This window comes from Lagenorhynchus albirostris, chromosome 17 (genome assembly GCF_949774975.1).
Source record: "Lagenorhynchus albirostris chromosome 17, mLagAlb1.1, whole genome shotgun sequence".
In the NCBI taxonomy this organism is placed as follows: domain Eukaryota; kingdom Metazoa; phylum Chordata; class Mammalia; order Artiodactyla; family Delphinidae; genus Lagenorhynchus; species Lagenorhynchus albirostris.
Window position 1 is genome coordinate 49,170,645 of NC_083111.1, and position 24,394 is coordinate 49,195,038.

At 33.4% G+C, this 24,394-nt stretch overlaps 1 protein-coding gene across 38 annotated transcripts in view; it reads left to right on the forward strand.

Annotated features, from left to right (window-relative positions):
• The window catches only part of RIMS2 (regulating synaptic membrane exocytosis 2), a 576,987-nt gene that overhangs the window by 212,237 nt on the left and 340,356 nt on the right, over positions 1-24,394 (forward strand). For 15 of the 38 annotated variants that reach the window (XM_060127306.1, XM_060127324.1, XM_060127328.1 and 12 more), the window contains exon 1: positions 9,971-10,092. The exons of 22 other annotated variants lie outside the window; for them this stretch is intronic. In XM_060127306.1, coding sequence (XP_059983289.1) covers positions 9,971-10,092 — 122 coding nt within the window. Of the gene's footprint in view, positions 1-3,601; positions 3,644-9,970; positions 10,093-24,394 lie in introns of those variants that run through there. One more of the 38 variants, XM_060127307.1, reaches the window with a different exon arrangement.

Below are 24,394 nucleotides of genomic sequence, written 5' to 3' on the forward strand. Positions count from 1 at the left end.
GACTATGTCTTAGACTGAAGTAAGAGATTCTTCTGCTTGCTTTGAAGAAGTAAGCTACCATATTGTGAAAGAGCTATGAGAGGATCACATGGCAGGCATATGTGGTGGAGTCTCTAGGAGCTGAGAGCATCCCCTGGCTGACAGCCAGCAAGAAAATGGGGCCTCAATCTTAGAGCCACAGGGAACTGAATTCTGCCATCATATGGGCTTGGAAAAGGACCCTGAGCTTCAGAAAGAAATGTGGCCTGGCCAGCCCCTTGATTACACCGTTTAAACCATGCTTGAGTTCCTGACCTATAGAAACTGTAAGATAATAAATACATGTTTTGTTAAGCCACCACCAAGTGTGTGATGATGTGTTCTGCAGTAATATAAAACAAATATTTCAATATTTTAAATGAAAATGTAAATAAAAACTAACATTTCAAGTATTTCAAAAAGAAAAGAAAAATTTAGTGAGAAAATTGGCATTATTTTACATTTTTGCATATCCCTTTAATGTCTGATTTAGTGGAAGACAGCTGGACTCTTTTATCTCCTTGTGTATTTATTATCTTGAGATGTCACACATAAGGTAGCCTCTGGAAAACTCCACTGTACACCCATGAGAAAATGAAAGTCCAAAAGGCAAATAACATTTTAGTACTATTATGAATATAGTTTGACCCTTCAGATTCTCTGAAAGAGTCTTGGGGACCCCACTAAGGTCACTAGACTACACTTTCAAGATTTACTAGACTGGAGATTAAATTTTTAGTAGTCTCTTGCTTCATCACCAATAGAGTATTTAAATATATACAGACAGGATTATAAAAGATAACCTAAAGTATATGAAACTCTCTGGTTTTGTCCTTGAGTTTGTCTATGCTCTGCTCCTCCTGATAAGTAAGTGCAAAAGGTCTTTGCTGACTTCAGTTTCTAGCAGGAGTGGTAGGAATATGTTTAATATGTAGTGGATTGGGACAGGGGTTTTTCTTGAAGTGATCCTGGCATCTTTTGACTGTAGCCTCTACCTGCAAAGTTGCTGCAGCCATTGAGAAATTTGGTTTAAAACTCAGGAGCAGTTTTCAAATTGTATTTTTAAATTTGTAAGCAGTTTACAGAAATTCTCATTTTTATTTTTAATTATGTATGTCCATTCGTGTGTGTGTGTGTACAGTATTTAATAATGGTACTAGTATTTCTCTTAAGTGTTTTTGTTTTAATTTTGTGTGATCTCTTTTATCCCTAGGAATCGTAAAGAATGAATTAGTCTCATGCATCTCAAGATAGCTCAATACATGATAAATTGCTGTTGTCCTAAGATTTGGGATACAGTTTGCTGTTAGGAATATTAATATAGAATCTTGTGGATTTCTTCTTTAGTAATCTATGGCTACTCTAGTTTTTTCAAGCAAATAATGCAACAAAAATAAATAGTGTAGAGAATCAAAATTTTTATTACCTATAATCAGCTATTTCTATGTCCGTGATATATACCTGAGAGAGGCTTATATATGTTATTTGACAGAGTTGGAAGTTCTGAGATATGATTTGGAGCTCTTTGTCTGGAAAGGTCTTTCAAGGTTTGTTTGAAGGTTATTGGTGAAACAGTTCGCACTGTGCTTACTTAATTACACAGTGCTTGAACTGGAAAATTAAACTTAAGGGTGACCTCCCCTCTCTACTGATACAACCCCCAGCCATTTTTTTCTTTTCAGTTCTTTCTTTTATTACATTTCCACCCGAGCATTCTTTTGTTTGTCTATTCTTATGTGTTAGTTCTGAACTTATTTTTTCTCAGTAGTATTTTCAAATTTGTATTGAGTTTTCCGTTTATCCAATCTTTAAAACTATTTTAGTCTTCCTTTTCTCTGTGTGAGAGTTGATTTGTGTTCATAGAGCAGGATTGACAAATTTTAGTTACATCTCTCAGAAAAAGTTTGTATTTTTTCAAACAGCCAAGACTGTAAGACTACAGAATATATGAACTCAAAATTGTTGTGATGTAAAAATAACTTTTTCACTTCAGTGGTATATATCTGAAATTCATTTGTATAAATTATTTGACATGGTTGAAAGTTTTGAGGTTGATTTAATACTTCTGTCTGGAAAGTGGTAAGAAACCCATTTCTTCTGGTTGAGTTTGCTTAATAAGAATTAGAGTCATGTGAATGGGGAGAATTATGAATATTTGATTTTTTCATTGCAGTATTTCCCTCTCCTGCCTAAATATATTTTGATCCAGTGCTTCAGTGCATCTTTGTGTTTTATTCTCTCAAAAAATGTGAGATTTGGGGGTTATGTTTATGTCCAGGACCTACATTGGTCTTTTTATTTATATTTTCACATAATCTTTTCTTTTTTACATTCTGGAAACACTTATAAACTGTAAAAGTAGCTTACATTTTACTTTATTTATTTTAAATTTATTTATTATTTATTTATGGCTGCGTTGGGTCTTCCTTGCTGCCCGCGGGCTTTTTTTAGTTGAGGTGGGCAAGGGATACTCTTTGTTGCGATGTGCGGGCTTCTCATTGCGGTGGCTTCTCTTGTTGCGGAGCATGGACTCTAGGCGTGCGGGCTTCAGTAGTTGTGGTACGCGGGCTCAGTAGTTGTGGCTCGTGGACTCAAGAGTGCAGGCTCCGTAGTTGTGGTGCACGGGCTTAGCTGCTCCGTGGCATGTGGGTCTTCCCAGAACACGGCTCGAACCCGTATCCCCTGTCTTGGAAGGCAGATTCTTAACCACTGGACCACCTGGGAAGTCCAATCATACCATTCTTCTTAAAACATTGTCTTTTATTAAGGTTTAGAGACCACCACACTTTCCTGATTTCCTCCTTCTTCTGTGGCTTCTCCTCTTCTTTCTTCTTTATGCTTCTTCTTTACCTGATGACAATGTGGAACTTAGTTCCCTGGTATACCGTCTTAGACTTTTTTTTTCCACCTTGAACTTTCGCTCTGGGTGATCTCATCTAATCATTACTAACACGCTGATGCTTCCTGAATTTATATCTTTAGCTGAGAACTCTTTTCTGAACTCTATAGTGACATATCCAATTGCTTACTTATCTGGCTTTCTAGCTATCTTACATGCTCCTTAAATTCAACAACTCATCATCTTTCCCTTCCTTTTCCCTCAGTCTGCTCCTCCTTTAGTGTTCTCTTTCTCAGCAAATTTTAAGATTATCTGCTTGATTACTTAAGAAAGAAATCTGAGAGTCATTTTTTATTCCTCTCTTGACCTTCATATACTACCTCCCACCCCTGTGGCAAATCAATCATTGTGTCTTGGTTGATTCAACATCTACCTTTTTAGTCTTTTTTTGTCTCCATTTTACTGTGATCATTTTAATTCAAGCCAACTAATATCTTGGTTTGACTATCGTATCAACTTTCTAATTGATGTCCTTTCATCCACATGTGGTGAGATAATTTTTTGGTGTATTTATGATGTCTCCACTCCTCCCTTTTTTCATGATGTAACGAGTAGAAGGAAATTGCGTGAAAGAAAGGAATTGTGTATATTGTGTATATTCAATATCAATATCCCATAATAAACCATAATGGAAAAGGATAAAAAAAGAAAGCAAGGAAAGAAAGAAGAAAGAAAGAAAGAAAGGGATTGTGGATGGGAACTCTTGGAGGCCACTGTTATTGCACAGTATTTCATTTGTTCTCATATTTTGCTAAAACACATTTATAGTTGTGCCAATGATTATCATTTTTCATTTTCATATAATGACAATGTGCAGTCAGTATTTCTTTCTTGAAGAATCTAGGGATACTTGGAATTTACTAGGTAGCAGAGGTGCCTTCTGGAGGCAGTTTGCAAGCTTAAGTTGAGTGCTTGGAGTCCCAAGGCTATAAATATTTCCATACCGTCGTTCCTGGACAGTGGCGCTATTAGAGATGGAGTTGGATCTTATTCATATGGATATTGCTCCCTGAAATTGTAGTGTTGCTTCCAGTCATTCTCTTGATAATTATCAAGGGAATAATTACTTGGAACTAGCAGTCCTAATACTGGAGGGACTTACCAGAATGTATTTTCAGAGGTCTTGGTTCTCTTTCCTCTAACAGATAGAAGAACCTCTAGGTGTCAGAGCATATAATCACTCTGGATATTTTATTCTAGAGTTTAAATCTAGGATTAGCACTCTACAGCCTGATTCTTGAGTCTGATAGGAAAGGTATTTCCTGCTGCCAGCTTGTAGGTGTGGGGACTGCTCTGGTAAGAGCTGCTCTGGACTGTTGAAGCAGCTCTGTAATACTTCTAATAATGCAGCTTGATTCAAAGCACAGTAGGATTAGCCCTCGTATATCTGGCCTAGAAAGAGGAGTTGGGGAGATGATAATGATGGTGGGACTTCATACATTTGTGGAGGCTTTCACTGTTTTCCCTTTCCTTTCTGAATTAGATGGTAGAAACTGTGGAGGCTGTTCTGCCTCACTGGTCAAAACTACGGAGATAGATACAGAGTTCAAGCCCTGGGAAATGCTACAGAATTTTTTTGGTACATCAGAAAATAACTGAGGATCAACACATTTAAAAAAACTTACTGGGCTTCCCTGGTGGCGCAATGGTTGAGAGTCCACCTGACGATGCAGGGGACACGGGTTCGTGCCCTGGTCCGGGAAGATCCCACATGCCGTGGAGCGGCTGGCCCATGAGCCGTGGCCGCTGAGCCTGCGCGTCCGGAGCCTGTGCTCCGCAATGGGAGAGGCCACAGCAGTGAGAGGCCCGCGTACCACAAAATAAAATAAAATAAAAATAAAAATAAAAAAGATTAGAAAACACTGATTTGGGAGACAGAGTGGAAAAGGATAAAGCAATGGAACTGCCATAATTATCAAATTATGGCTTGGGAGGTGAGCAAGACGAACAGCTTCTATTGACGAGGAGACAGTTTAGAAAACCTCCACACATTTTAACAGCCAGATATCTCCGTGTGAGATATGAAGAAGCACCTTCTCCTCTTACAGCAGGCCTGATGTAAAGAAGTTAGTACTAAGTTTTGTTTTCTCATCTCATTTGGATGTTTCATAGTACTAATTAAATAATTTGACTTATTACAGAATTTTAGGAACTTATCGATAAAGAAGAGAATAGATACCAGTGCTAATGGGTATAGCCAATCATGGGAAAACTAATAATCTAGTATTTGATTTACTTGAGCATTGCTAAGCAAAAGTTTATGGGCTAACATCATATTTAATATATTATGGTTAATGAATGACTTCATTGTAATTGTAGAAGTCTCCACATTACGTAGGTTAAATTTTGGCTTTTCTTGTGGGTACTGTACCAAAAACTACAGCATAATGGAAAAAAAATTCTGTGATGTTTTCACCCAGAGATCATCAATATTAACATTTTGGTGTTTATGCTCCTAGTGTTCTCTCAGAATTTGAACATTTAAAAAGTTTTTACTACATACTACTAAATATTTCTCAAAAAGGTTCTATCAGTATACACTGCTGCCAGTAAATATGGTTTAAGAGTGCCCATTCTCTGACCTTCTGGGCAATACTTTGCCAGTTTAATAGGCAAAATAAATTATGTTTTTATTTTTATATGAAATTTGGGGACTACTTTTAGGTTGACCTTTTTAAAGCGTTGATTGACTTTTTTGCTATCATCTTTAATGAAATTGCCTCTGCTGCTCAAAGTTTCTTAACATCTCTTCTTCCTTGGGAACTCTAGTTAGCATTGTCATTTCCATTGAGGAGCTAAAGATTCTAATAGAACAGTCATAGAGAAAACAATTGCCAACAGCTACACCATTTGTGAGAGGTAATGCCTCTCTGCAGGACTAGATGTAAGTATGGAGCTGACCTTACTTGAAGGACATTCTGAATTTATCTCATTTTTGCAGAAAGGTGTAAGCATAAGCATTACATCCCTTCATTCAGCATCTAACGAACAGGGATATAGAAACTTACCCAAAGAAATTCTATAAATATTTTTTGCATGAATAAATATGATAAGTAAAAGATGCCTAACATTATTGTTAGAATCCTGGTTCCAATAATTTGATTCCTTAGATAGTTCATAGTGAGGTTACTTCCAAGTACTATATACTTTATAGTTTATAAAATACATTTATATATATTACATGTTTTCATATAATAATAACTTTATGAAATAAGTGATGTAGCTTATTTTACATTTGAAGAAACCATAGCTCGGATATATAAAGTGAACATCCTGAAGTATTAGGGCTAGATAGTATTAGGAGTCAGTACTTAAATACAGGCCATTTGACCTCAAGTGCCATGTTCTTTCTGTCCTTATAGAAGCCGCTGATATTTAAGTTTCTTGTGAGCCTTCAGTATGTAGAAAATTTAAAACAAATATTAGCTAATATTTAGGATATTTATAACAAATTACAAAGTCCATCCAATGAACAATGTTTTTGGTTGCAAATATTGGTCTTTCTTCTATTTATTAAGCCTTATAACATGATGTGGTAGGCTAAAACAAACAAACAAACAAACACAGAAGCTAAGAACCAAATTAAGCCCTGAGCAGTTTCCTGTCCTACTTATGGGATGTGAATAAAAAATAATTAAGTTTTCCATAAAATTTAGGCTTCTTATTTATTAAGCACCTACTCTATACTAGGCACTGTGGTAAACAAATAAATGTGGGCCTTAATCTCATGGAACTGAGGGTGAAAGACATTAAACATTCTTTTTCAAGTAAATATATAGTTATACTTTTATCAAATGCTATGAAGAAAAAGTATAGGGTACAATGAGAGTGCATAATGGGAGACCTAATCCAGGTCAAAGAAAGTTTTTTTGAGAAAGTGACACTTGAGCCCTTAAGGATGAGTAGGAGAAGGTGAAAGGTGATAATGAGGTGGGAAAGTGGAAGAAATCTCCTCTGAGATATTGAAGGAACTGTGAGTAAGCCAACCAGAAGTGTGTGTTGTACAGTGACAGCTGGAAAATAAGGCTCTGAGGAAGGTCGTTGCTATATTGTTTACTTCAAAGAAACCATTTTGAGGCTCATTCCAGTAGTCTTTCTATTGCTTAGACCATTTTTGAAACTCTTGCTGTGAGCTTGCCTTCAAAGAAACTTTTTTTAATGACAGAGAGTGTTTTGCAGTGTAATCACCTTCTTATTTAATAGAGTTGCTTTAAAATGGCTTTTGATTATTTATAAAAATTGAATCTACCCACAAGGGGGAAAACTATATATATATATATATATATATATGTATATCACAGATGGTATAAACTTTGAAAGTAAGAATTAAAAAATGCATGTTTCTACTTATGGAAACTGACCTTTCATAGATGTGAAAATCAACCTTGTAATCAGAGGCTTAAAAATTTGAAGCACATCAGGTTGCTTCTGTTTGAGTTAAATGGAAGAAACCCATTTAAAGTTACTTGTGAGCTGAAAAATTTGAGATGTTTGCTCTAACTGAAATATACTTGACTGGGTCACTGGCAGGTAGGTTTCTTGTTCATCTATGGAGACTGATCTGTTTACAAATAGATGTGCATATATGTCTGTATATGTGTATGTGTGTGCGCCCACATGTGCACGTATATAGAAGATAGAATAACAGGGAAGGAGCATGTGAAGTGGAGTCTGAAGCAAAGACCTTCATTCAAATACTCTATCTTTTACAAGCTGTGTGATCTTTAATCCCTTAACACCTAAGTTTCTTTTCATCTATAAAATGATAGCAACATTATCACTTACTCATAATGTTTTCTAGATATTAAAAAAATTTAGAAGTACTTTATAAGCCAAAAAATACTTTATGACTATTATGTGTATATTTCATAAATAGATTAGTGTGCACCTATAAAAATCTAAAATAATAAGCAAAATGGGAACACTCTTAGTTGAGGACAAATCCATAATTGAAGACCTTAGTTTATAAAAGAAGTAAATGATTTGTTTAAAAGTTTATATTATTACATGTTTACTTTGTATCATTTAAAAATTTATATTATTGTTTATTTTGTGTTGTTATTTCGTGACATGTTTATTCATGTCAAAAAAGAATTCACCACTTCTAAAAAAACTTCTTAGTGTATTTAAGTGCATATTTATTGATAGTGGTATGTGTGTGAAAGGGGATAGAGGAGGTTAAGGCTAAAAGTTGAGGGAAAAAGGGCTAAAAGGGATGTATCTGTTAAAGAAATGTCATGATTTAGGAACAATTAGAGATCAATAAATATATTAATCATCTCTATAAGTGAGTTGATTTTTGAAATTTGGTTTTAAATTCACCAGAGCTACACCAGAGCATCTGTTGTAGAAAGATGGATGATTCTGGATATAGATTAACCTAAGATTTTATCTAAACCAGAATTACTCATTAAGAATGGATGGTGATCTGGGGTATTCTAAGACCACTGGGGCCGTCAGGAAATATCCTTCTGAAAAATACTGTGACCACCATTATTGAAATAAATTAATAATAGTTGATAAAGTCTCTCTGGCCTTCGTTGTGTTTTTTTGATTTGTGAGAAAGTTCATATTTTATGTGTGCTCTTTAAGTGAGTTTTAATTGATAAGGTATAATTTTTTTCTACCATTACATAAATATCATGTAGTCACTATGTATGGCCTTTAGAAAGGGCCCAGATTGAACATTGTTTACTTTCCTTTAATTGTTCATTTTCCTTTAAAAATAAATAGATGAAGACTTTTTTGTTTTGTTTTGTTTTTTTTGCGGTACGCGGGCCTCTCACTGTTGTGGCCTCTTCCGCTGCGGAGCACAGGCTCCGGACGTGCAGGCCCAGTGGCCGTGGCTCACGGGCCCAGCCGCTCCCTGGCATGTGGGATCCTCCCGGACCGGGGCACGAACCCTTGTCCCCTGAATCGGCAGGCGGACTCTCAGCCACTGTGCCACCAGGGAAGCCCGATGAAGACGTTTTAAAATTAAACAAGAATTAAGACAACTAAGTACATGTTTTCCAAATGTCTCTTGAGAATTATGGCATTATAAATGCAGGCAATAAAAGCCCTATTGTCTGTTATATTTTTATTGCTTCATGATATCAAAAGAAGGATATACTACTTTTTTTTTCAAGTATTTTTTAAAAATTTATGTAATTTATTTATTTTTGGCTGTGTTGGGTCTTCATTGCTGTGTGCGGGCTTTCTCTAGTTGTGGCGAGTGGGGGCTACTCTTCGTTGCGGTGCACGGGCTTCTCATTGCAGTGGCTTCTCTTGTTGCAGAGCGTGGGCTCTAGGCACACAGGCTTCAGTAGTTGTGGTTCGGGGGCTCTAGAGCGCAGGCTCAGTAGTTATGGCACACGGGCTTAGTTTGCTCCGCAGCATGTGGGATCTTCCCGGACCAGGGCTCGAACCCTTGTCTGCTGCGTTGGCAGGCGGATTCCTAGCCACTGTGCCACCAGGGAAGCCTACCACTTATTTTTTGAGTGTTCTGGTCCTATGCAGCAACCTGTACATTGATGAGACCTATATACTCTGTTGCTGGAGTTATTCATTTTTCAGGGAAAGAGAAAAGGGTTGGGAAATTTATAGTTTCTCTCCCTCTTACCTAGTAGTAACATTGAGAAGATACCTTGCCCCATTTTTATTACTTCTGAGATTTTATTGCTGGTAACCAGATGTGCTGAAACTCCTGATGACAGCATCTATTCATTGCATGTTTTTAATAGGCTGAGAGAAATATGAGTAGAGTACATGAAAGCAGCTCAGCTTCGCACTTCAGCTGGGAATGCCCAAAAAGCTTACTGCTGTTTAGAATTCTTGCTACAGTCAGGAGAAAGCCGAAAGCCGCACGGGTACTGAATCTTCTACGACTGAATTAGAAGAATAATGACTGTACAATTAACTATCAACCTCTGCTCATTTAAGCGCAGTTTTTACAGAGCTCAGGAGAAATATGGAACTTGATTGGCATGTTTTTATTTGATGGTGTCTGCAAATAGATGACTTTAAAGACAGGTGGTAAGGAAAAATAAGAGAAGGAAGAAAAAAGGAAGGAAAATGCAATTTGAGACATTGCGCCAGGTCTGCAATTCTGTTTTATCTCATTTTCATGGGGTTTTTTCATCCCCACCAAATATTTTACAAAATGAGCTTTTTGGACAAACACTGAACAATACAAGGTGGGTAAAGCTAAACTATATATTCTTCTAGTATTGATATTTTCAGAATAATAATCTTATATGTCTGTAAAATTGTTCAGTATTGAAATATTAGTAGTATAAGGGTGTTGTCTTTTTAATCATAAATACAAAATTTTATGTAGTTCTTAATTGATTTTAAGAAGGAAAATAAGCTTACCTCAAAGCACAAAAAGCATCTTAAATTTAACTAGCTTGACCTCTGAAACATAATACAGGCTGTTTCATGATTTCATTTTCTAATAAAATGATTAACTTAAAATGTCTGATAGACATTTTTCCTTTGTGATCACGCCAGTGATTACATTGCATATATAAGGATGGGGATATATAATCATATGTGATTTGTTGGAACATCTGAATTAGCAATCATGCATGCTCTTTATAAAACATGTGGAAGATGTTTTCTAGGTCTAAGACATTTCTCTATGCAGGGTAGATCAATAATCACTTTAAAACAAGCTATATTATGGAACTGCTAATAACGCTTTGTATTAGGTCAGCTAGTTTGGAAGGATGCTTTGTTATAAATTCCTATTGCTTTTTCAACCTGATCTTTTTTTGGTGTGTGTGTGTGTGTGTGTGTGTGTGTGTGTGTGTGTGTGTGTGTGTGTGTGTGTGTGTGTGTGTGTGTGGTGAAGGTTGTTAAATTATGGACATATGTTTTAGATGGTTTCTCTGACTTACACTAAAAGAGATAGCCTATTAAAGAATGCTTTTAAAATGCTGTTTTATCACCCAGTTCTCCCCTCATTTAAGTTGTTTGCGTTTTGAGAATTTCTAATGTTATATACCTAGTGTAGAAAAGACCCCATTTAAACTAAATATATGTGGTGAAAGACTGAGAAGGAAATTCTGTGAACATGATAATACACTGAAACCTTCTGGAAATTGAGGGAGAACTAAGTGCATAGAATATTGAATGGTTTTTGCTGGTCTCTTCCTTTTAGGGTCTCTGAACAATGTGAGGCAGCCTAGTTTAGAGATTTAAAAAATACCTATTACACAGTATATGTTTTGATTTATCAAATGAAAAGGAGGCTTTTAGAATTTGTTGACATTTAAAATGTTTACTGATGATAAATATATCTATGACCTTTTCATGGAATATAGAATAACGTATCTTTTTTTATAAAATTTCACTTCTTTCCCCATACAGTTCTCTTCAATTAACTAATTTGGTTGTTTTTTACGTTTAGTTTTTGGACTAATTTAAAATATGTGAGTTATGAAATTCTGTGATATTCTAAAATAGGCTATCTATATTTTAAGATTTTTTTTAGTTTAGTAATACATTGCTTGAGTATCTGTAATGATAAAAATAATCTGTATTGCATTTTACATTTACATAAAAGAGGCAGTATGGCTTTCTTAAAATTTCCATGATCTGAAGCTATCAGACTTCTAGGATTGGTACTCATCCTTTATACATCTATTCCTTGTTTGATTTCTGTTTCTTTTTTTTATGCCAAGAATTTATGTGTTAAAAATATTAATATTTGGGCTGGGTATACATTCACTTTAGAAGTGGTGCTATTAACAGCATGGTATGGAATTAGTTTTAAAGTATATGTTAGTAGTTTTAAAATATGAGAATATCTATTTTTTGAGGGAATCGTGTGCATCCCTATTACTATTCTTTTCCTTGGCCTCAAGTTTCTATTATTGTTGGCATGCTTATAATTGCAATGCTCTCATTATTAAAAAACCTGGAATTTTATGTTGCTGCAGTTAAACATTAAATTGTGAAGTTTCTAATGCTTCTGTGAGGCCAGTCTTATTTAACTTTTTTGATTTTTTATCTAAAATTATCTGAAACTACCAGTTAATAAAGATTTATTCTGTTTTAGGAGGAATAAATCCCCTGCCTTTATATATTTTTGACTTCTTAGTCCTCAGAAAACATGAAATTTTTTCACATGTAGCTCTACTGATCTTCATAAATGCAAACTACTTGATTTACTTTTAATCAAGCAAAACCAGTTATACAAAGAGTTATTATTTTAGAAGTATCAAAGGTGAAAATAAGTTTATATGAACTTATAATTAATATTGCCACATATTCTAATGTTTTGGTTACTTTGGGTTCAGATCAGATACAGTGGACTTTTAAAATTCTTATTCTGCTTAGACACTGAATCAGAAAAGTAAGATGTCGACTAAAAATATCATTCTTGAAGAAAAAATTATGGAACAAAGATGATATGAGTATGTCATCAGATGATGTGCTCTTACAACAACTTTAAAAATGTTTCTAAATAACAGGCCTTTCAACTTTGTGGACTGGACATAATAAAGGTCTTAAAGTTGAAGCATCAATTCTATAACTGTCACTCTGGAAGAGCAGTGTTGGTTGTTATTACATTAATAATAATTGTTTAATTGGATTAGTTGAAATGGAATATTCAGTCATTGTATTGTGACATTAAGTATGATCTTTAAAGTGACAGAAACATAACATCATAGATATGGACAATTGCATTACATTTTATTCTGAATTGCTTTCTAGGAGAAATTACTAGAATAGTACTATGTGTTAATAGTAGACAATCTATTATCGAAAGGGAACTCTGTCAACTAGTTTTCTTGAGACTATTTCTAGGTAACTAATCTTGTCCCTAAATTTGCAACTCAACTTTCATCAGATTTTCAGGTGGTAGGGCAGTTTACTTCTATGACATACAAGCAATAAAAGGTTAAAAATAAAAATCTCCCATAATAATTATTCCAAAAGCATTTCCAGGTTCAACTTGTCAAAGAAGCAAAGATTTTCAATACACAATAATATTTATGCATCAAAAGTCACTAAACTGGAGGTAATTATAGATTGTTAAAATATTTTGTTATCTAATGAATAATTGAAATATATTTATGAGTGAAAAAAATCGAAATATTTTAGATGGGCTTTTTGTTGGAAACCATATATAATGACCCTTACGTTTCAAACTGAAAGTTCTTAGTTGATTCTCTTATCATTGTGCTTCTTGAGTACCATTTTTGTGCATAAAGGAAGTGGAAGGATATTATCTTCTTTTACAGCTAAAATAAAACAACCGAAGGTCCAACAAGAAAAAAAAATTTGTGTTGGCATCCAATGTAAATCCACTTGATAGGTTTTGATAAAATGACACTTTAAATTCTTATTATCAAATTTTCTTACTGTAAACTCATTTTTCCCCAAATTAAATTATTTAATCAGGATACAAAGATAATTGCTTTTGTTACCAGCAAAAAGTTCTCAAGTACTAAATTCATTATAAAATCTAAATTTTGTGATCTTGTCTTTGGAAGCAAACAAAATGTTGGGATGCTAGAAGGTATATTTTTAAGTGTTCAGGGCCTTGAGTAATCAATTGCTTTGAGCAGTATTCAAATAACATAATAATGATGACTATCTTTTGTGATAATATTTGTGGAAAAAATGTACTTAATAAGTTTTTCCATTTTCGGATTTTTAGTAACATTTCTTGTATTTTCCTACAAACCTGTAATTATTTCTTTATCGCTAAATGTGTGACAGTGAATTTGCTGTGATTGCTGGCCACACAGGGGCATAACAGGACTGCAATTTATTCAAAATAGATAATAAAATAGAGACAGTCTTTCTCTCCTTTCCATCTACATATAATGAATTATGCAGGCTTTAATATTTAAAAGTAAGATTTAAAAAACCTACTAGATCAAAGAAGATTTGGATTTGTTGGTGTTTTCAATTACAAGTAAGGTAACCATATTATCTGATTTGCCTGGACTGGTCCCAGTTTATGCCTGCTGTCCCCCACTGATTATTATTAGTACTGCTTTTCTCTCTCAAAAGTGTTGTTATTTGACAATAAATTACAGAGCCACTCTAATTATAAAACTGAAATGTAAAGCTTGAATTCACCTAGTGTAAATGGGCTCTTTTCCTCTGAAACATTCCCACAGTTCTAAAGCATTAATATTATTTTAAATAAAATTTGATTTTGCAAAGGAAATAATTATTTCATCTGGTAGTGTTTTTGGTCAGAAATATTTAGTCCTTTACATAGCATTTACTATTGATTTGGTTTATAATGAAGCCATCAATTTATGCTCAGGGTTTTTGGCACAGACACCTGTTATTCATCATGGCACATTAACGACTACTTTGACATTGAAAGAACAGCATGCTTACTTTTTATAGTTCTGGGAGTGCAGTCTGCACAGTGTGCATTGTTTGGAGTTGTTATGATCACAGCACAATCGATTTTTCATTATAGGAACATATTTCATGAACAGTCTGTATTCTGAAAGATAAAGCACCCAAGAGTCTGATGTGAATGCGCACATGTGCATGCACATACCTACACACACATATATGTACATGTATAAACCTTGTTAAATATATAATTATTATGATAATAGTTATATTATAGACATAAAGGTTTATTTTAACAATTGTCTCTTTATATTTCTAATCAGAGTGACTTTTGATTCCTAGATGTGTACCATTAATATTTTTACCAGAATGTTTATTGTGAATCTTAACCATATACCACAATTATTAGTATAGATACTTAATCTGATACTGATGTGCAGTCTCTAAGTACTATTTTCTCTATTCAAAGAACTTTTTATAAAGTTACTGCTTTTGTTGATGACTGACATGTAAAAGTTAGCTATACTTTTTTATTATCAGCTTCTATATGATTGTAAGGAATCTGAGAAAACTCAAAGAAGATAATTACTGGTAAACTTATTTTGTTTAATTCTGGCACTAGGCACTGAATAGTAAAGTGAATTCACTTCATATATGCTATGAGCTGTCTTCATATCCATTTATGAATTACTGACAAAGATTCATGTACCCAAGCAAAGAATTCCTAGGGCTGATCTAGGAATTTAGGTTCTGAATTTGAGAAGTTTTAAGGATCTCAGAAATGTTTATGAGCACTTTTTTGGGGGCAAAATGAAAAAAGCCATTGCATGTTAAAATTGTGGCATCTTAAACTATGAGGGATCTTTATTTTGTCTAGTGTTTTTCAAGCCATGGTTTTTGTTTGTCTTTTGATTTTAGCAGAGAACACTTCCTTTAAAATCTAACTCAATATGTAAAGCAGTTAAAAGTGGAGCAGCTCTGGTTTAGAAAGTGAGACGTGGGACCCAGATTAGGCTATAAGGAATACGATTTTCAGCTGCTTACTTAAACTCAGGACTTCTTAGTTGAGTTCCTTTAAACTTTCCATTTCATTGCATGACCTTTGAAATGTCAGATATAGAGGTAGAGGAAAACCTCAAGGAGAGCTGCCATGTTTAGTCAGCAGTTGATTTGTGCCTGACTTTTCTACGTATATTGTGGTAGCTTTACATTGTGCAGTGAACACAGGAATTGTGTTCACATCTTGGGTCTGCTACTTGCTGGCTATGTGATATTGGTGAAGTCACTATACTGTGAGCCTCTTGAATTAGGGGCTATATATTTATTAACCTCTGAATTCCCACACTTATATCCCTCATGATTCTTTACACTCAATACTGGCTCCCCTCAGCCTCCAGAACCAAATATTGTTCTGATTTTTTTTTTCTTAGTATAGATTGTTTTGTCTCTTCTAGAAGTTCATGTAATTGAAACCATGTAGGTGATACTCTTTTATAAAAGTCTTTTAATCAGCATAATTAAAAAAAAATTCATCCATGTTGTTGCATATTGAGTAGTTTTTTCTTTCCCTAGGAGTAGTATTCTATTTTATGAATATTCTACACTCTAATATTAATCTCCTTGTGGACATATATTTTTATTTCTCTTGGATGAATACCTAGAAGAGGAATCCTTGGGTGATAGGATAGGTCTATATTTAGTTTTATAATGCCAGATCATTTTTTAAAAATAATTAAACTCTCACCAAATACATTTGAGAGTTTTGGTGGTTTCACACACTTTCCAACATTTGATGATATACATCTTTTTAATTTTTTGTCATTCTGGTGAGTTTATAATAGCAACTCCCTTTGATAGTGTTTGCCTAATGACTAACAATGTCAGGCACTTTTTCATATGCTCATTGGCCATTTGTATATCTTCCTTTGTGAAGTGTCTGTTCAAAATTTTAGAAAATATCTTCCTTTGTGAAGTGTCTATTCAGTTTTTTAAAATGTAGGTTGTTTTTATTAATGAGTTGCAAAAGTTCTTTATTCTAGATATCAGTCATTTGTCAGATATATGCTCTGTGAATATATCTTGCAGTCTGTTGTTTGCCTGTTTATTTTCTTAGTAATTCCTTTAGATGAGCAGAAGTTTTAATTTTGATAAAATCTAATTTATCAGTGTTTTTCTTTTAGAGTTTTTGTTTTCTGTGTGCTGTCAAACAATTCTTTGCCAATCCCTAAGTCATCAAACTATCCTCCTATATATCTTTCAGAAGATTTATAGAGTTTTCGCTTTTTAATTTAGGTATACAATGCATCACATTAATTTTTGTGTGTATGGTGTGAAGTAGGGGTCAAGATTCATATTTTTCCTGGTTGATATCCAGTATTTTACCACCATTTGCTGAAAAGACTTAAAAGACTTTCTACTCTCTACTGGATTGCTTTGTCACCTTTGTAGAGGATTAAATAATTGTATAAGTATGATTCAATTTCAGGGCTATCTATTTTGTTCCATTGATCCATTTGTCTGTCTTTCTGCAGTATCCTAATGTCTTACCTTTATAGTAATCTTGAAGTCAGGTAGTGTAAGTTCTCCACCTTTATTCTTTTTCAAGATAGGCTGGATATTCTAGGTCCTTTGCATTTTCATATACATTTTATAATCAATTTGTTAATTTTGATTTAAAAGTTTGCTAGGATTGAGTCTAGGATTGTGTTGTATTTCTGTACATTGATTTAGGGAGAATTAACATCTAAAAACATTGATTTTTTCCCTTTGGATATTTCTTCATTTATTTAGGTCTTCTTTAATTTATCTAAGAATGTTTTGTAGTTTTAAGGGTAGAGGTCTTGAATGACTTTTTTTCATAAGTATATAAAGTATTTGATCATACTATAAATGGAATTATTTAAAAAAATTTCAGTTTCTAGTTGTTTTCTGCTTTTATGTAAATAATTTATTTTCAATATTAACATTGTATCTTTTGACCTTGCCAAATTTACTTATTAGTTTAATAATTGTTTTACAGATTTGTTATGATACCCTATGTAAACATTCAAGTCATCTGCAAATAGATACAGTTCTACTTTTTTTTCCAGTATTTATGCTTTTTGTTTCTTTTACTTGTCTTATTAGGACAAATAGTACAATGTTAAATACAAGTTGTGATAGTCCATTAGTTTATTAACAGTTTAAAAAAAGTTACAAATTTTGTAATTTTCCTTTATTATCTTTTTAATGTCTATGGAATTGATAGTGATAACCCTTCTTTTATTTTTGGTATTGGTATTTTGTAATTCATGAAATTTGTCCTTTTGCTTGATCGGTTTATTTTTTATTTTAGCTTTGTTGATTTTCTCTCTTGTTTGTCTACTATTTTGCTGATCAGTGTTTTTATCTTAACTTTCTTTTCGTTCTGATTTTCCAATTTTGGTATTTTAGACCATTTAGAAGTCATCCCAGATATTTCATAATTAAAATTTTTTTTCTCTCTTTTTCAGATTTTGTAATTTTCAAGATTCTTTCATAATCTCTATCAGATGAAAAGCTCATCTAGTGAATTTTTAATTTCAGAAATTTTATTTTTTGTTCTAAAATTTCCATTTGGTTATTTTTTATAGTCACTGTTTCTCTGTTGAGATTTCCCATCTTTTCACTCAATATGAGCATATTATCTTTACTTCCTTTAACATAGTTACTATAGTAGCTTTAACATCCTTTTCTGCTAATTTTAACATCCAGGTTTGCTCTCAGGCTCTGTTTATTGTTTTTTCTCTTGAGTAAGGATCATGATTTTCTATTTCTTAATATATCAAGTAAATTTTATTTATATCTTGGACATGATTAACAATACTTTATAGATAAAGACTCTGAAATCTGTTCTGAGTGCTGATTATTTTTAAAGCAGGAAGTTAATATGGCAGAGATTGAGCTACATACTTTGTTTTCCCCTGAGGTACAACAGCTGAAATTTTGGTTTAATTATTTTAATTTTAACTGAACTGTTTGAATTCTTCCTCTGCATGCATGAGATTTGGGCAGTGTTTATTATACACAGAATTTAATTTTTTCTTTCTTTAGCTTTCTTTTTGTCATTCTGTCCTCATTTTCTACTTGCTATATTTGCTCAAACTCTTTCCTTTGGTTTTTTGAGATAGTAAGACTGAGTTTTCTAATATGGATTTAGCCTTTAGGTATTGATTGGATTTGGCTAAAAGCCATAAAAATGGGAAACTCATCCAGTGTCATTCTCTTTTTCCAAATGTCAGTTGCACCCCAGTGTCTGTCTTCTTTTTGTTACTCTCTAGGGCCTTCAAATAACTTTTTGTTCATATTTTGCCCAGAACTTACTATCTTTGGGATGGTTCATTTGATGGGAGCTGTTTGGCCATTATCAAAAGAGGAATCTGTTCTTTAGTATTTTTAATTGCATTTGTTAAATGCTGTGCTGGCAGAAATTATATCTGTAGCTACTTTTGTAATCTCATCTTCATTCTCTGTAATATGTTGTGATTTTCCAAGTATCACTGGACAGTGACTGATTACGAACCTCATGTTTTAGTTAAATTATCATTGTATCATCAGAATATAGAGAGAATATGTAACTTTTAAATAGTCTTTCTTTTTTGAAATTAATTTTATTTTACTAAAATTTTTTTAATAATTATTTTTTCTTTGAGTATAGTTGATTTACAGTGTTGTGCTAGTTTCTGCTGTACAGCAAAGTGAATCAGTTATACATATACATATATCCACTCATTTTTAGATTCTATTCCCATATGGGTCATTACCAAGTATTGAGTAGAGTTCCCTGGAAATTAATTTTAATAATATATTTTATTTAACTCAGTATATCCAAAGAATTGCCATTTCAACACATAATCAATATAAAATGATAAATGAAATGTTTTAAATTATGCTTTTTTGGTAAAAGGTCTTCAAAATCGGGTATGTATTTCACACTTGCAGAGCAACTTGATTTGGACCAGCCATGTTTCAGATGCTTAGCATATATGACTGGTGGCTTAAAGTCTTTCTTTACTACTGTACTTCATCCATATTCTAATGACTGTTGCTAGTGGTAAAATATGAGCAATGTATGGATAGGCTTTCTTTATAGAAAGCATAAGATTGACATAACTGATCTAATTATAAGAGAAAATGGTCAGATGTAATGAAGACACAAAAGCCATCATATTTCAATGATAATTTCAATAGGGAATTTTTAAAGGAAATTTGATGACGTTTGTGATGACAATGAGTAGGATAAAGATGAAGCTCCTCTTTGTGAGAGTAGTCACCAGTTGATTCTTCAACTGGTGTCAATCACAATATAAAATATAAAAACTGTGTGCTGAAAATTTGATAATTATTTGTAATCATGGCCCATTTTTTAAATTAATTTTTCCAATGCCACAGTGTATTTTTTGCATTGAACATTTTTCTGAACATTACTTCTTTGGGTCTGCTGAGTTATATCTTAATTTTGAAACAAAACTTGGTGAACATAAAAATGGGATACATTACCTTTTCTCAAGAAATGGAAGTTTTTTATAAAACTATTTGCACACAATGTAAATCTGACGATGAAAATACACTTAGAGCAATGTGTGTTTCAAAGAATATTACCATATTTTCCATGAAGCCCACAGAGCTAGAGAAAATGGTCATTATATCCTTTGTCACTGACATTACAACAAATATATAGATGAGCAATATTAATGAAAAATGGTACCACAATTTGATAATACTGTCCAAAGATTATATGGAATTCATCACCTACATGAGCATATGAATCTTTTAATTCTCTCATTTTAGTTATTTTTATTCATGTTGGCTTATATAAAGAAGGTTCATTACTATATAAAACACTTAATATGGGTATTAGCTCTATATTACCACAAGATTAGTAGGTTAAAACAATACCCTTTTATTATTTGCAGCTCTGTAGGTTGGAAGTCCAGGTGGGCTCTGACTTCTCTATTTAGGGTTTCACAAGGCTGACTAAAGATGTTGGCTAGCCTGGGCTCTTATCTAGAAGACCATGGGAGGAATCTATTTCCAAGTTCATTAAGTTTGTTGGCAGAACCCAGTTCTTTAGTTAACATCCATCACCACGCAGTTGCAATTTTTAAATCTTGTGATGAGAACTTTTCAGATTTACTTTCTTAGCAACTCTCAAATATAAAATACAGTATTGTTAACTATAGTCTCCATGCTGTACATTACATCCCCAGGACTTATTTATCTTATAACTGGAAGTTGGTACCTTTTAACTACCTTCCATTCTCTCTCTCGCTCCCCGCCGACCCCAACTGGCACCCACCCATTTCTTCTCAAATCCATGAATTCATTTTTAGATTCCACATATAAGTGAGATCATATAGTATTTATGTTTCTCAGTCTGACTTATTTCACTTAGCATAATGCCCTCAAGGTCCATCCATGTTGCAAATGGCAGGATTTCCTTCTTTTATGGCTAAATAATATTCCATTGTGTTTATATAACACCTTTTCCTTATCTATCCATCGATGGACACTTAAGTTGTTTCTATGTTTTGGCTGCTGTAAATAATGCTGCAGTGAACATGGGGGTGCATATATCCTTTCAAGTTAGTGTTTTCATTTACTTTGCATAAGTACTGGAGAGTGGAATTGCTGATTCATATGATAGCTCTATTTTTAATTTTTTGAGGCATCTCTATACTGTTTTCTGCAGTGACTGAAACAAGTGACATTCTTGCTAACAGCACAGAAAGTTTCCTTTTTTTCCACATTTATGCCACCACTTGTTATTTCTTGTCTTTTTGATAATAGCCATTCTAACAGGTGATATCTCTTTGTGGTTTTGATTTGCATTTCCTGATGATGAGCGATGTTGAGCACATTTTCATGGACCTGTTGGTCATTTGCTGTCATCTTTGGAAAATATTTATTCAGATCCTCTGTCCATGTTTTAATTGGATTTTTCCCCATTGAGTTGTTTGAGTTCTTTGTATATTTTGGATATTAACTTCTTTTCAGACATATGATTTGCAAATATTTTCTCCCATTCCACATGTTGCCTTCTCATTTTCTTAATGATTTCCTTTGCTGTACAAAAACCTTTTAGTTTGATGTAGCCCCACTTGTTTACTTTTGCATTTTTTGCCTTTGCTTTTGTGGTCAAATTCAAAAAATCGTTGCCAAAACCGATGTCAAGGAGCTTATTCTCTGTGGTTTTTTTTGTTTGTTTGTTTTTGTTTTTGTTTTTTTTTGCGGTACGCGGGCCTCTCACTGTTGTCGCCTCTCCCGTTGTGGAGCACAGGCTCCGGACGCACAGGCTCAGCGGCCATGGCTCACGGGCCCAGCCGCTCCGCGGCATATGGGATCTTCCTGGACCGGGGCACGAACCCGTGTGTCCTGCATCGGCAGGCGGACTCCAAACCGCTGCGCCACCAGGGAAGTCCATCCTCTGTGTTATTTTCCAGAAGTTTTATGGTTTCATATCTTACATGCAAGTGTTTAGTCCATTTGGAGTTGATTTTTGTGTATTGTGTAAGATAGTGGTCCAGTTTCATTCTTTTGTATGTGGCTGTCTAGTCTTCCCAGTGCCATTTATTGAAGAGCCCATCATTTCTCCAATATATATCATGGCTCCTTTGTCATAAATTAATTGACCACATATGTGTGGGTTTGTTTCTGGGCTTTCTGTTCTATTCCTTTGAACTATATGTCTGGTTTACGCCAGTATTCTGTTTTGATTACCATAGCTTTATAATATAGTTTGAAATCAGGAAGAGTGATGCCTCCTGCTTTGTTCTTCTTTCTCAAGATTGCTTTGGCTATTCGGGGTCTTTTGTGGTTCCATACAAATATTAGGATTGTTTCTTCTTGTTCTGTGAGAAATGCCATTGGAATTTTGATAGGAATTGCATTGAATCTGTAGATTGCTTGTATGGACATTTAAAATGTCCATACTAAAATGTAGTATGGACATTTTAGCTATATTAATTCTTCCATCCCATGAGCATGGAATATCTTTCCATTTATTTGTGTATGCTTCAATTTCTTTTTTTTTCTTTCTTCTCTTTTTTTGGCTTCAGTTTTTTCATCAGTGTTTTATAGTTTTCAGTGTACAGGCCTTTCACCTCCTTGATCAAATTTGTTCCTAGGTTGTTTTTTTTTTCATGCAGTTGTAAATGGGATTGTTTTCTTATTTCTTAATTTCTCTTCCTGATAGTTTGTTATTAGTGTATACAAGTGCAATTGATGTTTGTATACTGATTTTCTTTGCTGAAACTTTACTGAATTTGTTTATTCTAACAATTTTTTTGGTAGAGCTTCATATATATATATATATATATATGTATACACACACACACATACATACACACACGCACACATATATGATATCATGTCATCTGCAAATTGAGACAGTTTTTCTTCTTTCTGCTTTGGATGCCTTTTCATTCTTTTTCTTGACTAATTACTCTGACTAGGACTTATAGTACTATGTTGAATAAAAGTGGCAAGGAAAAGCACCTTATCTTGTTCTGATCTTAGAGTATAATGTTAGCTGTAGGCTTGTCATATATGGCCTTTATTATGTTGAGGTATGTTTTCTCTGTACCCACTTTGTTGAGAGTTTTTTTCATGAATGGATGTTGTATTTTGTCAGGTGCATTTCCCATGTCTGTTAGAATGATCAAGTAATTTTTTCCCTTCATTTTGTTAATTGCTGTATCATCAATTTTGTTAAATGGTGTATCACTTTGATTGATCATGGTATATGATTCTTTTAATGTATTGTTGAAGTCATATTGCTAATATTTTTGAGGATTTTGCATGTATGTTCATCAGGTGTATGGCCCGTTATTTTCTTTTCTTGTGGCTTCACATTTTCTATATCCTTACTAATTTTTTGTCCGCTTTCCATCATTTACTGAGAAAAGAGTGTTAAAACTTCCAACTATGATTGCATATTTGTCTATTTCTTATAGTAGTATATAATTCTTGCTTCATGTATTTTATTTTTCTGTTATTGAATATAGCAATACTTAGAGTTATTATGCTTTTTTAAAAGAATATATCCTTTATTGCTGTGAAATCTTCCTCTTTAACTCAGGTAATATTTTTTCTTAGATTATATTTTGTCTGATATTATTGAGCTGCATTGACTTTTTTATGGTGAGTGTGTGTGTGGAATATCCTTTCCCATTCTTTTAACCTATTGGCTTCCTATATTGTGTGTGTGTGTGTGTGTGTGTGTGTGTGTGTGTGTGTATGTGAGACAGAGAGAGATGGAGACAGAGAGAGAAACAGCATATGAGTGGATCCTGATTTTTCTCCAGTCGCACTTTTTTCATTGGATTGCTTAGTCTATTTACGTTTCATATAATTACTAATGTAGTTGGACTTAATCTATCAGCTTGCTATTTTCTTTGTATTTCGTCTGTTGTTTTTTTTCTCCTTTTTAAAAAATCCTTTTGTTTGATTTATTAATAAGTTTTTGGTATTCCATATTGTCTCCTCTAATATGTTTTTAACTATAACTTTTTAGAAGTGTTGATCTTAGAATTATAATATGCGTTCTTAGTTTATAATTCTACCATGAATTACTATTGTAACATTCTTATGCCATATATGAACCTTATAAAAGAATAATTTCATTTTTACCTCCATTGTACTTTTGCTATTGTCATTATATATTTTACTGTACACAAATATTAGAAACTTTACCATACATTACTAATTTTTCATTAAATTATCAACATTTTTTATTTAAAAAAATAATTTTTTTATAATTACCCACATATTTACTGTTTTTGGTTATCTTCATTCTTCTCTCCAGATACGGGCCTCTTTCTGGTATCATTTTTATTCTACCTGAAGAACTTCTGTTAGTATTTCATGTTGTATGGGTGATCTTCTTTCAGCCTTTTTAGATTTAAAAAAAAATCTTTATTTTTGCCTTCAATTTTTAGAAGGGTGTTTCATTACAGATTAGATACAGATTTAGGTGAATTTTTTCTTTCTCTCTCAAGATATATCATTCTAAACATATGTCATTCTTAGCTTGTCATGTGATGTATCTTGAGGCTTGTCATTCAATTGTCTTTTGGCCTTCATTGTTCATGGAGACAAGTCAGCTGTGATTTCATTATTTTTTTCCCCTATTGGTATTGTGTCCTT